General features: G+C 42.3%; 1 protein-coding gene across 2 annotated transcripts in view; it reads right to left on the bottom strand.

Annotated features, from left to right (window-relative positions):
- The window catches only part of GRID2 (glutamate ionotropic receptor delta type subunit 2), a 774,093-nt gene that overhangs the window by 57,744 nt on the left and 700,788 nt on the right, over positions 1 to 15,561 (bottom strand). For both annotated transcript variants that reach the window (XM_068403567.1, XM_068403569.1), the window contains one exon: positions 13,654 to 13,820. In XM_068403567.1, coding sequence (XP_068259668.1) covers positions 13,654 to 13,820 — 167 coding nt within the window. The remainder of the gene's footprint in view (positions 1 to 13,653; positions 13,821 to 15,561) is intronic.

The following is a 15,561-nucleotide window of genomic DNA, read 5'->3' as shown; positions in this document are numbered from 1 at the left end:
CTACAAAAATAGGGCTTCGGAGCAAGTAAACAGTTAAGCCATGTGGCCTGTGCTAGGAATAAAGAAGAAAAAGCTGGGAAAATGGGCAGAAAAGGGGTGGTGGGAGAAGCGATGGCTTTGCTAGCTGGCCGAGTGATTTGCGGCATTACCTTGGATGTGCTGTTCATCCCCCTGAGCTTAGTTTCCCACTGCAAGTTGGAGTGACAGCCCCTTCGCTTGTAAAGCAGAAGGAGAGGGTATTGCTACGCGTTATTCCTCTGCTCTCTGCTGCTGGCCCAGCTACGCACACAAACATTTCATTTTGGGATGAGGATAAAATATAAACAATGCTGCCAGCACAGTGACCTACTTATATATGCAGCCTTGGATATATTTGTTCTTGGGTTAAACTCCTGTCAGTGGCTCTTTCTAAAACCCCTTATTTTCAAGAGGCCTTATATATTTTATTGGGAGCAAGATTGCTACTCTTAAATTAAAAATGAGCGTTGTAGGTGTTTCTAATTTCAGAGGGACATAAAGAAGATCAACAAACCTTCACTTCCTCTGGGTTTTAACCACGCTTCATTTTCAATTGCTTTTCTTGTATGGATTTTACACTTTCCTCCAGATTTATATAAAATGTTGGAAGAACGCAGGGGAATTTGATGCTGCGAGTGAACCCCAATGACGTTTTGAAAGCCCTGATTGCTGCACAAGTGTGACTGTCAGAGCTGACACCTTTCTGAAGCTTTGCATAGTACTTCACAGGCAAAAAAAGAAATGAACATAAATTCCCTGTTTCATGGGGATGTTAATCTTGAGCCTTACATCTAAATTATGCCAAAGACGTATTTATAGGATTAAATTCTCCTGTTAGGTAAACCAGTATAAATCTGGTGTACTTCCGTGATTTCAAGTTCCATTGCTAATTAACTAAAGTCCCTCCAAATCCAAGGAAATTAATACAACCAAACAGTATTAAAAATAGAGTGCATACTTCTCAGCTAACTCAAGGCTCAGTTCTGCATGCTTCCCCTCATGTGCTGCTCTAGGAATACCCCAAGAAAAGCCAAAAAAATTCAGTCCTGGGTCAGGAACTTCTAATCCCTGCTCTCAAGGCTGCAAATCCATGCTTACTACTCTGCTACTTTTCTCTTCAAATATCAGTGTCATGGAGTTTATTTGGTTTTTTTTTCATTTAAAAATTTGAATTTTTAATTAAAAAAAAACAAACCCAAAACAACAGCTGTCTTGTCTTATGGGCTTTCTGTAGGAATCTGATGTCTTTGGAGATACCGATGATGTCTTCGGTCATGTTTTATCATCCCAGCTATGAAACTGCAGCCAATAGTTATTTTGCCCTTTCATGCTTGTTACCAGTTGAAACCTTTCTGCTTTGGTGGAAGCAGCTGTAGTACGTAGTTATCCACAAAGCCAGGTAACTAAGTAACAGCTTTTCTTCACTGCTTTGGAAATTCACCTATTGTTATACTATTCTTTCAGCTGAAGACAACAGTAGCAAACATAAGGAAAAAAATATTTTTTTAATTACAATAAGCATAAAAGGATCATTACCTTTCCAAACAACTGTCCTTCTCTCCAGGGTCAGTCCCAAACTGTAAGGGCTTTTAGAGCGAAACAGCAAAGCCTCTGCATGCTATTAAGCATATGCGAGAGAGAGAGGTGTGCCCATGTGCCATGATAAATTACTACCACTAGGACTTAATCAGGAGTGTAAGCACCCTCTTGGGCTAGGCCAAAGCCCCTCATTATATTGTGCTGTGACTATAATGGACTGATTATTAAAATCCTTCTGCTGAGTGTGATCATTTGATTAAGAGAAAGACATACTTTACTAACTCACTACCAGGCAGCAGCAAAGAGCAATTTTCAATACCTTGCATATGAATTTAAAAAATCAGATTTTTCCTGATTAATTTTGTTGTGTGGGATTATCAACCCTGCCTTGCCCTCCTCTCCTCCTTTTTAAAAACTTTTTGGCTGGTCATTTAAAGCATCTATTTCTGTTCATTTAGTCTAATTTTATTCTGTTTTATCTATTGTTTTATTGAGCAATTTCAATATTCTGGTTCTATATAAGACTTCTCCCTTAGTTAGGACCTGCAGTCTGTAATAACAGCAATCAAGGCAGTTCATTCTGACAAATGTATGTCAGAAAAAGACTGCTGTGACTTTGAAATATTGAAAGTGACTGATAACATAATGTGTGAAGCAGAATAAATGCATACAAATGGAAGTTTTAGCTGAGCATTCAAAGTATGCACTAAATACAGTGTCAGAGCTCTGCACTGAAAGCTCTATGTGCAGGTGGTTACAATGGCAAATTACTAACTGCATTTTGCAAAAGTGTTTTATGAATAAGGTGGCAAGCACAATTTTTCCTCGGCCATATCATCCTTTTTTTCTGCTTGCACTTAGTCATAAAGCAGAATGAAACCATATTTAAGTACAAAACCTGGGTCTGGAAAGGCACTTGGTTTTTATTAAAGTTATCAGAGCTATGATGGCTGGGATCAGGGCCCTGCTTTATTTTGGGCTAACCTAACCTGATTGGCACTAAAGTAGCAAATAAAACACATTGTGCAAACAGGAGTCCCAAACATAGCCGGCTGATTCATGTTAGCAAAATGCTTCTATCTGTTTTGACCCCTCAAAAAATTACAAAGCCAAGGTGACCTTTTTTGGGACCCTGTTCTGAACCATGCCGATGCTATGGACTGGGTCTGTGAAATATTTCAAGGGAAATTTGGATTCAACTGGTACAGCCTAGTTAAGCACACCCGCTGCCTGTGCCTGGGTTTTGATGTCTTACAACCTTGTGCTCCTTGTTGTGCTCGTGCCAGGACAAGCCGCAGCAGCACTGCTTCTCTGCCTGGCCTGGGCACAGGCTTTGTAACACCTGCAGCAGCGGGGCAGCTGGATGCATGCTCCAGGTGCCTACGTGTCTGCTTCCCACTCAGACCTTCGGGGGCTTCAGTATGCCACGCAGCCCAGGTGGGCTATGTGCTAACTGAAGCACACAGCACGGAAGTTTTCCAAAGCCGCTTACTGTTTGCACCATGCCAGACAAAAATCTTGACACCAGCCCCTCTGCAGCTTACTGCCTTGGTTTCTTTGCCACCACCAAGTCTTCTCTGGGATTTGGACAGAGGTCCTTAAGACCTAATGATACCTCATCCCCAGAGCATTTTTTCCTGAAGGCTACTGAGGTCCCATACATTCAGAGAGTAAAGGCTCCCCCAGCCCATCTTCACCTTCCAACCAATCCAATCCTCTCTAACCACTGCGCTCAGACATACTGGTGACCCTGCTGGGGACACTGTCCGACTCCTCCCCTCAGTTTCCACCTGACTGCTCTGGGGAGCAGGCTACCCCACGGGCTTGCTCTGAGACACAGCAGAAAGCTTCTCTGGGTAGTTTCCTTAGATTTCTCACTTTGCTAATCTCCTCACTCCATGGAGCTGAGCAATCAGGAAGGCTCTATTTATTCACCCCCCACAATCATTCACAAGCACCCAGCTCCCTCTCGGTCCCTCTCCTCTCACTCTCTCTGTCCCTGCCACCAGCTTTCTTCTTCCTCACATCCTATTTCAGCAAGGACAGACATCGCTGGTACAACCCTGCTACCACTCTTCCTTGGCTCTACGCTCTGGAGAGTTTCCACACACTCTTTTTTCCTTTCCCTACCTCTGAACTTGACTGAAGTCATCAAACAAGCCTGGCACAGTCCTTTGCCTACCTACAATCCAAGGATGGGTGACAAACAGCAGATAAGTGTTTTATGGCAGAGGAAATCTCTGCAGGCTGAGGCAGCCCCTGCTGCAGCAATTCCATGGATGGAAGCAAAATTCTTAGCTCAGGTATGGATCAATCCTTCCAGCTGTCATACCATCAAGTTCACTATTTACCAGAGCATATTTCAGCTTTGAAAACAAACTTTATTTTCAGGCATTTTTATTTCATTTCATTTTTATCTGGAAAACAGAACCAGCTGAAGACTAGCTTTATGGTCCAGCTAAATGTTAATTACCTTTTAAGCCAACAAAATGGGTTAGGAAAGATCTATTATTCTCTCCTGTTTTGCTACTCTTGTTCCTTTTAACTGAAATATGTTGACCAGTGCTTTGAACAACTTAGGTCAAGAGGCAGGAACATTTGGCAGGTAGTGCTGGTACGAGGTAGGAGAGCTAAACTCTTATTTGTGGTTATTGCAGTTTTGTTGTCAAGAGAGCTGCATGGCTGGATCCTTCCTATTTGCAGGGAAAGCTTTGCACTCACTTTCCACCCTGCTTTAAAGGCAAGGCTGCTGCCCAACTGAGTCGGACTGAGTAGTGAAACTTGCTCCCCTAGAGACTGAAGCACACTAATCTCAGAGAAGGTAGCCACAAAACCAAAAAAGTACCACAGGAAAGTGTGTGTTAACTGTAAACCTAACCTCTTCTTCAGTAATTCATAAAAAGGCAAGTTCTTGGAGGGAAGCCACTCGCTGAGGCTTCTTTTAGCTTTACTGTCATCAGATTTACAACTAAGCAGTTTCAAATTCTGCAACCATGCACTTACTCACTCTATAAAACTTTAAAACACATGAACAACTCAGCTTACAATAAATGTTGCTTCCATATAGCTGGATGAACAACACTGTTTCCACTGACTGTACTGCACACACATCGCTGGGTAATATCTGGTCATTTTACACGCCAAGTCTGAGGTGCCTAAGGCTACAGAAGTGGATAGAAAGTAGCAAGAAATAGCTTGCAAAGCAATATCTACTGGCAATTGAACACATTACATTAGACTGTTTTCTTTGGGGTGGTTCATGGGTAATGATGGGGAATAAATATGCATAAACAGCCTACCTGGCTTGCCTTTCCAAAACTTTGAATGCAGTGCCCTTTCTGAAAGTGAGCACTGATTAGGAAAAAGAGAAGGCATGAAGCTGTCTTTTTTTCATGGCATCTCTTTTCCAATGTGCAGCAGCTCCTTCACCACAGCATTGTTTGGATGCAGAGGTGCCTTCCCATGACGAAGCCAGCAGGCAGTTCTCTGATTCTCATAGCTCTATGCTGTATGAATGCAAGAAGATCTAATGCCTTTCCCTTATGATTTTCTTTCTCGTGCTTCATCTCAGTGCTGCTACTTCAGGATCCTTTAACTTACCCCATCAATTAATATTATGGTATATTTTAAAAGCCCATTAATCTGCTTGCTGCCTTTATATGTTTTCATTAATTAATTTTCCATTATGTGCATGTTATAAACTTCAGACTTGCTGCAGAATCTTTTAACCCATCTCATCAGTTAATATTACAGCATATTAAAAAGTTGCTAAAGTCTGTGTTTCTGTAGGCGTCTCCATCTCTTTCAACTTCTAATCATGACTCTACTATGCGACCTGCAAGCACCAGAAGCACACCATCAGGAATCAATAAAACCATTTTTCATGCTCTCACAATGCGATGTGTGGGAGCCACAGCTTCTCTGTGGTCCTACAGCCAGCAGCCCCCGCTAGCAAGTGAGATGCAAATGGATAACAAAGCCAGGAAACAATTCTGATGACAGTGCAGGAATCTTTAAAACCTGCAGCTCTGCATTAGGCAGTTAATGGAGTAGGATGCAAAGGGACAACGTTAGATCATTTGGTCCTTAGGGAGAGCTATTAGCAATGTGCTCATACACGATTACAGAAAACTGTAAATTGATGAGATGGTCGTGGGCTTGGTAGAAAAAAGAAGAGACAATAGCAGTGGGACAAAAGCTTTCTGCTAGGGCTTTATATGAAGTAATGGATGCCATTTTTAAAAATCAGATTGAAGCTACATGGTGTCTCCCCATGAGTAAGAAATCAAGCAAAGGGGGCAGGAGACCTGCATGGATGAGCAAGGAGCCTCTGGCAAAATTCAAATGGAAGAAGGAAGCTTACAGAATGTGGAAAAACGGACAGGCCACTCGGGAGGAATATAGGAAGGTTGTTAGAGTATGCAGGGATGTGACGAGGAAGGCTAAGGCCCACTTGGAATTAAATCCGGGAAGGGATGGCAAGGACAACAGGAAGGGCTTCTTCAAGTACATCAGCAACAAAAGGAAGACTAGGGAAAATGTGGGCCTGCTGCTGAATGAGGTGGGTGCCCCTGTGACAGAGGATACAGAGAAGGTGGAGTTACTGAATGCCTTCTTTGCTTCAGTCTTTACTGCTAAGGCCAGTCCTCAGGAATCCCAGACCCTGGAAGTAAGAGAGAAAGTCTGAAGACAGGAAGACTTTCCCTTGCTTGAGGAGGATTGGCTTAGAGATCATTTAGGCAAATTGGACACCCACAAATCCATAGGCCCCCATGGGATGCACCCATGAGTGCTGAGGGAGCTGGCAGATGTTATTGCCAAGCCACTCTCCATCATTTTTGAAAGGCCATGGAGAACAGGAGAGGTGCCTGAGGACTGGAGGAAGGCCAATGTCACTCCAATCTTCAAAAAAGGGCACGGAGGACGACTCAGGAAACTACAGGCCAGTCAGCCTCACCTCCATCCCTAGAAAGGTGATGGAACAGCTCATTCTGGATGTCATCTCTAAGCATGTGGAGGAAAAGAAGGTTATCAGAAGTAGTCAACATGGATTCACTAAGGGGAAATCATGCTTGACCAATCTGATAACCTTCTATGATGGCATGACTGGCTGGGTAGGTGAGAGGAGAGCAGTGAATGTTGTCTACCTTGACTTCAGCAGGCTTTTGACACTGTCTCCTGTAACATCCTCATAGGAAAGCTCAGGGAGCGTAGGTTAGATGAGTGGCCAGTGAGGTGGATTGAGAACTGGCTGAATGGCAGAGCTCAGAGGATTGTGGTCAGCGGTGCTGAGTCTAACTGGAGGCCTGTAGCTAGCGGTTCCCCAGGGTTCAGTACTGGGTCCAGTCTTGTTCAACTTATTCATCAATGATCTGGACGAAGGGACTGAGTGTACCCTCAGCAAATTTGCTGATGACACAAAACTGGGAGGAGTTGCCGATACACCAAAGGCTGTGCTGCCATTCATGGAGACCTGGACGGGCTAGAGAGCTGGGCGGAGAGGAACCTAATGAAGTTCAACAAAGGCAAGTGTAGGGTCCTGCACTGAGGGAGGAATAACCCCATGCACCAGTACAGGCTGGGGGTTGACCTGCTGGAAAGCAGCTCTGCAGAGAAGGACCTGGGAGTCCTGGTGGACAACAAGTTCACCATGAGCCAACAATGTGCCCTTCTGGCCAAGAAGGCCAATGGTATCCTGGGGTGCATTAGGAAGAGTGTGGCCAGAAGGTCGAAAGAGGTTATTCTCCTCCTCTACACTGCCCTAGTGAGGCCATACCTGGAGTACTGTGTCCAGTTCTGGGCTCCCCTGTTCAAGAAAGACAAGGAAGTACTGGAGAAAGTCCAGTGGAGGTCTACAAAGATGATTAGAGGATTGGAGCATCTCTCTTATGAGGAAAGGCTTAGGGATCTGGGTCTGTTTAGCCTGGAGAAGAGAAGACTGAGGGGGGATCTTATCAATGCTTACAAATACCTTAGGGGCGGGTGTCAAGAGGATGGGGCCAGACTCTTCTCAGTGGTGCCCAGAGACAGGACAAGGGGCAGAAACTGAAACACGGGAAGTTCCATCTGAATGTGAGGAAAAACTACCCTGAGGGTGACAGAGCACTGGAACAGGCTGCCCAGGGAGATTGTGGAGTCTCCTTCTCTGAAGATATTCAAAACCCGCCCAGTCGCGACCCTGTGCAACCTGCTCTAGGGTAACCTGCTTTGGCAGGGGGTTGGACTAGATGATCTCCAGAGGTCCCTTCCAGCCTCAACCATTCTGTGATTCTGTGAAGCAATTTTCCTTGTGCTGGAGTCTTTGGACATCAGTGACCTCCAAGACACAAAATGAAAATCTAAGGAGAGAGAATTAATAGTGAGAAGACAGGAAGAACACATATTTATGACTCAGGGCAAGAACTTTCCAAAACTCAGGGTTTTGCTGATTAGATAACAAAAGGACAAGAGAAAATCCATACCATTTATTTAAGCAAATCATTAGCGATATGCTTAAGGGGGAGTCTGAAACACTACCCGATGGCTCTCTTTGCTTCCAAAGTTTTGGACATCTGAAAGTGCAACACTTGCTTCTAGTGAGGTGTCTTTAGGCTTGCCATGGGGAAACCATTACAAGACTCCATTTCTTTTCCCCCCAAAGACAGAAAGAAGTGACTGGCTTCTCTAGCAGCAACATAAATTCTTTGTGACTTTTTGTGATTTATGCCAAATTCAATCTGAGGTTTCTGCAGAAGCTGTATGGTAGTTGTACCTTCCATACATTATGCCATTGCATACCCCACCTCTCACAGATGACTACCAGGAGTTATGCAACTGCTGCTTCTTTTGGCACACAGACAACTTCGAGTGTCCATAAGCTTGTGCTTGGGCGGGGTGAGTGCCATTCGGGGAAACACAGCTGAGGAACAAGCAGCAAAAGTCCCACACTGTGAGCTCTGAGGACAATCTTGCTTTTTTTTTTTTTCCCTGTTGTCACTGTTCCCTTTTATTTCAAAGTGAAGTCTTTGGGGCAGAACGCACATGGATGCTCTTGGGACATGAGGAATGCAAAACAACTACGGCTTGATTTTTCAGCAGTACTGGGTGTTGACAGCTTCTAGTTACCTTCTAGTTACCTAAGTGAAAAGCTGGCTGCTGGCCTTTGATGAGTATGAAATTAGTGTTTCCTCTCTCTCTGCCTCTAATGCACTGTGTGGCCAGGACTGTAGTGCAGAAGAAAGCCAGTAGAGGAAGTGGGGATGTGAGCGGGATCTGAGAGCTTTGCTGCCACCCCCTCCTTAACCCCCACCAAAAACCAGCCACCAGCACAGTGCTTGAGCCATTGCTGCTGCACTGTAGGAAGCATACACATCCTATGAAATACTCTGGAAAGAGTTTGCAATTATATTTATACCTCCCAGCGGTGCAATGGAAGTCTTAAAGTTTAGGGCTGAAAAGACTTCATAACAGGTGTCAAAGTGTCAGCACACAGTTCCTCATGAACCAAATGACACATCCTCTTCAAACTCCCCTAGGACATTTGGCAGTTCCTATTATTAAAGCCTCTGTCATTACCTTCAAAGAAAAATATATATATAGAGAAAACTGACATGCTGTCTGGAGGCTGCTGGTGCTTAGAAGGTTAAGTCTCATTGGCAAAGAAAAGAGGACAGCAATCTACCTGAGCACATCAACTGGCTGCCTAATGGCATGGCCAGATGTGTTTGTTAAGGTCTGCAACATGTGAATGAAGCATCAGGATGCTACAACAGGTCCATCATTCAAATGTTACCCAAATTATTTTCTGTATTATTTGTGCTACAACCACACACCTATTTTCAGGATGGACTTGAAGCACCTGCTGTTGGAGAGTTTGGCAGAGTGGTCATAGGCACTATGTGGGACCCCAGCTGGCCACTTTGACATCCCAATACAGCAAAAAGCCAATCTCATTCTGCAGTCAGACCATTCACTGCTGCTCATGTCTTTGTTTTGGCCTGGAAGAGATTTTCTGCATGTGAAAAGGAAAGGTCTCAAAGACCAGTTTCTTTACAGTGCTTTCAGTTGGTTCCCCTTCTCCTTCACTAAACAGTACTTGCACAAAATGTTTTTTTGAAGGCATGTTGTACTTTGAATGGTATAACTTTTCTCATCAAAAACATTTTGTTCATCCCCAAAATGTTAGACTTCCTCGAGTCTGGAAAGAATAATCCCGAATAGGGTTTCATCTTCTGTGGTGGGGCTGGAATTGATTTTTTAAAAACCCAGCAAATGTACACGGAATTTCTAAGTGATGTGCACTTTGCCACACTCTCCACTAATATTTCACCATACCCAAACTTGCATTTGTAAGAATAATTTTGGTTTTAAATTGCATCAGTTCAAACATGTGGGAGCACTCACTCTTCTCTCTAAACGGTATAGGCATTACCTTACACTTGTAAAATTATAAACACAATATGGACCAAAGCAAGCAAGTGTACCTCAATGGCAGCACATTCCTGTATGATACTTGCTTAATCGCATCAATTTAAAATGAAGTATATATTGAACCTTTTTTGTTAATTTAGCTGTAGCCTAATATAAGCATTTTCACTTTTTCATTCCTGGGTAACAGGAGGCTCATTCCGTACTGGTAGGACTACATCCCTTGCAAACACATGGGCACTAGCTGGTAGCAGCAGTTTGAGGCTGGGAGCAGGGTGGCTGTCAGCACCAGCTCTGCACCGTGCTCAGGGCACTGCAGCTTGTGCACCCCTTCACTGTGGTGGGTACCAGATAACCAGGTGGTCATCAGCTGCAGTCCCACATTCCAAATGCAGGTACGCGGTCACTAGGACCATCACCACAGCTTTGGTTCTCACAATGTTCTCAGTTGTTTCAGGCTTCTTTTTAGCACCTCACAAAGTGCCTGTGGTATAAAGGGGCACGCCATCACGATTAGTTACAGGAGGAAATGACATGAGGGAATTTAATTTTTGCAAGCCCCCCAATGTGTTTTGATGGCACCTCAGCATTTCAAACTGGTCACAGGTTTAATGCCTTTCTTAAGTAGCCTATCTGACAGGTAAACTCCCGTAGAGACTAGAGTACTTCACAGAGGAGGTGAATATCATTGCAGTCCCCAAAGGCCACAGTATTTTGCATGTGTTAATCCCCTGGAGAGCAACAGACATGCCAAACATAGAGTGTTTTTGGAAATCCCAAATGCCTGAACTTTACCACAGTGTTAACTTGACTGCAACTCATGCCCTATAGCATTGGAGAGAAGGGGTGGGTGTTTACACCTCTCTGTCTCTTTTCCCATTTCTCTGGGAATCACCTGAATGTACAGAAACGTAATCAAAAGCCTTAAAATCGTGCCCGTGCTTCCTCCACTGAGCCCAAAATCTCCTGTAAGCTTGTCAGACCTTTTACAGCTGCACCCTAGGGATTTAACACTGTGCAGCTTAGGGGTTTATATGAAATTTCATAAAAGAGAAGCTCTGTATTTTCACATAAATATATTTATTTTGGGAAAGATCAAGAAATGCCAATATATTTCAAACCAGTTCCCTACTACATTAAAGAATGTGAAATATTCATGTGAACATTTCCTAAACCTATACAGTGACATCTATTTCTCTGTTTAGCATGCAGGGTGCAGCAGCTGAAGGTTGTTCAGCCTTTTCATTAGGAAGAAAAGTAAGGATGATTTGTGAAAACCAAATGGAAGTAATCATAAGGAACAGTACTGAAGGATTTTTAGAACAAAACCTTGTAAGCTACCTTGTAAACATGCTTTCTCTTTCATGTGTTTGTTTCTTGTGTTTCACAGCTTCAAACTGTAAATTTATATTTATGGACATAATTAGAAGTGCAATATAATATGCTTTCATAATACAGACATAAAAATTTAAGAGGCAGCACACACATTTTCAGAATATATATCTCAGGCTCTCTAAATTCTCCGGTAGGTAACATCACTCCAAGCAAATTCCAATTTCTCTGTTAAACCATTACTCTTGAAAATGTAATGAGTTACTTTCTCATCAGTGCTAAGTTTTGTGTATCCATCCAGACCCTCCTGTGGCCCAATATCTCACAAATAATCCTGTTTTTCATCCACCTGAACTCTGATAACTATAGCAGAAAACAGAAAGTGAGGAAATCTGGGTGCCTATGATCCCTGATTCCACCAGGGAAAAGCATCTGACTTTGAGAATTCATTTGTCTCCTTATGCTATGGATTCCCTAAGCATTAAATGGAAATGGCATTTCCTTTCCACTGGAGGTGCTAATATTTAAATATTGCTTCGAAGATCCTCAGATAAAAAGAGCTATATATGTGCAAATTTTTTTGCTTCTTTCTGCATTCCTACACCTTCAAGACATAATAATACACTGAAATGCTGAAATTTTGTTACCAAAATAAAATTGTACTTGGAAATGTCAGTCCTGCATAGACCAATGATCCAGAAGTTGCTAAAGGCAGTGTATCAGAACAACTTGCAACCTAGCCTCTCCAGGTACTGAATACTGGGATGAAGAAGGTAATTGCCTACCAGAACCAGCCGTGACCATTTCCCCCATGTACCGAGAACTGTAACAAGTATATAAATGATGTCAGAAGCAGTCCCTAAGGAGGGGTTTGGATACATCCACCTTGACTGGAGAGCAGTAGCAGCAGGGATGAAGAATGCTCAGCTGTGTGGGCACGAGCCATGCCATGCCACTTGGCAGGTTAATTGTATTTAGTAATAAAGACACAGCCTATGAAACTCCCCTATGTCTTCAAATTTTTGTACTCAAGCTTGCATGGATAATGACTTAACACCTTGACTAGCACCTGAGATCTCCAACAGCTGGAAGCATTTCTCAGAGACATTACAGGAAGAAATTTTATTCCTTTGTTTTGCATGGAGACCCCGAACATTACAGAGCCAGAGATTTTTAGCAGAGCCAGCCTGGTCATGACTGGAATATTAAAGTATTAAAGTATTCAGTAAATAATTGCCTATAATGCTAATGGTAATGTATAAAGCATATATATGTTTCATCGAAATTAAATTTTTCGTTGATCCTGTGAACTTCTGTATTATGTTACTGCAATGTCAGCACAAAACTCAGCCAAATCACTCCCAACATAGAACGTATTCAAAGAATTCAAGCCTTCTCTGTTCATGCAGTATGTGTGATTCCTCTGAATCTGCACATTGTTAACTTATTGACTACTTTTTCCACCTACATCATTCTATGGACTGAAGGCAAAGGCAGTAGCCTGAATGAAGCATATTTATATGACATAATGGTTCATGTTCATTATGGCAACCACACAAAAGAAATTCCATCACAGCAACTGTAAAATTTTGTTACATGCACCTAACAAACCGTTAGAAACCAGGTTGAGAGAAGAGGTTCAGAATGAAAAAGGATCATGAGATTAGCTCACATCTTCTCCTAAAAGCCAGACTGCAGATATTACACTTTTCATATGTTTGGTTGTTTTTTATATTTCACACACATCCTGATTTAGGAATCAATACTACAGTGAAGCACAAATATTGCAAAGGCACAATACATACAATTAATTTAGTATTTCCGATCCTAGTAGAAACACAATACCAGAAGCACGTCTAGAGATCTCACTTTCGTAGCCCAAGAGATCGATTAGTATTGGGATAAGCATCTAAGCGTTTGGGTACTAATAGGGGTCTTTTCACTGAAACATCAAATGTTCTTGTTCATCCCCTTCAGTTTTCCCACCAGTGTCCAAGTTTACTTTTTTCTCTTTAAGAAAAGGCTTCTGTAACAGGGAGGGTTGAGTTATGCTGTCCCTCTATAACAAATGAATCAGCTCTTTCCTCATTTTCCTGCTAATGAAATTCAGCCTCTCTCATTAACGTTTTCCAAAAGAAACAAGAACAATTCAAATAAGAGCAACAGGAAGTATTTTTAATGCAGTTTCTAGAAAAGTGAATAATCCTATGTCTCCGAGGAAATGAATGCCTATGTAAGAAATGAAGTGGATTGCAAGCACAAGATGTTTTCACTTCACAGAAAATTAAATTAAAAGAAAGGTCCAGAGGTGAGAGAGACCTTCCCTTAGGACCTGCTCCTCCTTCTCCAAACCCTTACCTTTGTGAGAAAACGTCTCGATAGGGGCTACCGTGCTGCAGTGCAATTCCATATCCTCTGTCTGCAACAGTGTTCCCGACTGTGTAAAAAGAGCAGTCTGCGTCATTGATGGCCACATACTCCAGTACCGCTGCATCCCACACAAAGGCGTAGTTCCCATATTTCACCTACGGTAAACAGAGGAAAAGCTCAGACTACGGATGGTGAAGTCCAAAAGGATGTCAGTGCACCTAAAAATGTGGCAGTTTCAGCACAGTCTGTTCTTTAAAGAAAGTGAACCTTGGGTGCCCAACAGCTGGAATGGAAGAAACATCATCTGAGAACAACGTGCCACCAGGGATACAGTGCTGTGCAGGAAAACTGTACCCAGGGAACAAAGGAAACATCACGCTCCCTCCATCAGTACTAAATTCCACCCCAAATCCCCCACTAAGTTTTTTCTTTGAGTCATAAAAACAACCATTTAGAGGGAAGGTAGGTATTCACATAGGGAGAAAAGCGTAGAAGGGTAGGCATGGCTAACCAGATGGAAGACCACTGTTCAAGGTGGTCCACATTTCAGTCATGCTTCAGGTTGCCATAGATGTCATGAACACCTATTTGTCTTTTGGGCTCTGTGCATGATTGTGAGCAAGATTACGCCAACTAGATTTTTTTGGGATTATTTTTCTCAGCATGAAGGGTTTTCACTTATCTTAAAAAACTTTCATACAGCAAGTTTATGTAAGCCATTTTAACTGTTTGACTAAGATAAATCCAGAACAACTCATTATAATGAAAAGCTTTTAAAGTAATATTTTACTATCCATTCATATTTGAAACAAATCCAGATTTTTCTTTTCATTTAAATATATGGGATGTATACAAAATTTCAGCATTTATTCATAAGCAAGCTTTTAAAAACAGAAATTCAGTCTAAACAAATCCTTCCCTATTTCAGTGAATTTCTACTTTCCAGTCAAATCCTGTTTTTCTGAAAAAAAAAAAATAATCTCTAGCGGCTCCACAAGATCTTTTACCAGTTTTCTGTTTCGTTGGTCTCTGTGTCACACCTGAAGAATCACATTGCTTTTTTCCTGACCCTCTGCTTGGCTTCACTCAGTGCTTTCCCTATGCCATATTAGCCAACTAAGCTGTAAAACTAGGCTGAACACATTGACTTTGTACATCTAATGGGAATAAATATGTGACAGCTAAGTGAAAAGTAAACAAAACACATAAAGGCCATCTGGGGCCAGGCAGTCCAGAGAGAATTCAAAACCAAGTCAGCATATCAAAATAAGCAGTGTCAGTACACCATTTAGATTAGGCTTTGACAATGTAGATTATGTTTTTAAAGACTGTTTACATATAAAAGTTACTGAAGCAAACCACACTGGCTGCTTGCTCACAAGATGTAGTGCACAAGGAACAACTGCATTTGGGACACATTCCTTTTCATGCATAATCAAACTGAATTAGACACTGCAGGCCTGGAAAGGGAATATTTCCTATTTTCCATTTGTAGGCATGGTATGGGGAGGATTTGTGCAGAGTTTGGAGCAGAAAGGGAGTCGTATTATCTGTGGACTCCGCATGATTGGCAGGATAAAAATTTTTTTTCAAAATACACATACAGACAAATTCAGGACTGGATCAGTTTTAATCTTCAGGCTCTGAAAATGGTCAATAATGGGTTTTTTTTGCCTCACAGTGGAGGTTTAGGTCTATCTAAATGGCCAGCGAATAAGAGATAGAAGTGAACTCGCTGTTAACAAACAATACAACTTGTATGCTTGTCTTACAGGCACTGCAATTCACAGAGCTCTTCCTAGCTTGGGTTATTCTGATCTTCCTACAGGCACCACTTGTCTAAGAAATAGATAGCATGACTGAGAAAAAAGCCCTTCCTAGGAGCATTTAAAAGGA

Source organism: Nyctibius grandis, chromosome 6, assembly GCF_013368605.1.
Source record: "Nyctibius grandis isolate bNycGra1 chromosome 6, bNycGra1.pri, whole genome shotgun sequence".
Taxonomy (NCBI): domain Eukaryota; kingdom Metazoa; phylum Chordata; class Aves; order Nyctibiiformes; family Nyctibiidae; genus Nyctibius; species Nyctibius grandis.
The sequence above is the reverse complement of the archived record's forward strand: the minus strand, read 5'-3'. Positions and strand labels throughout refer to the sequence as shown.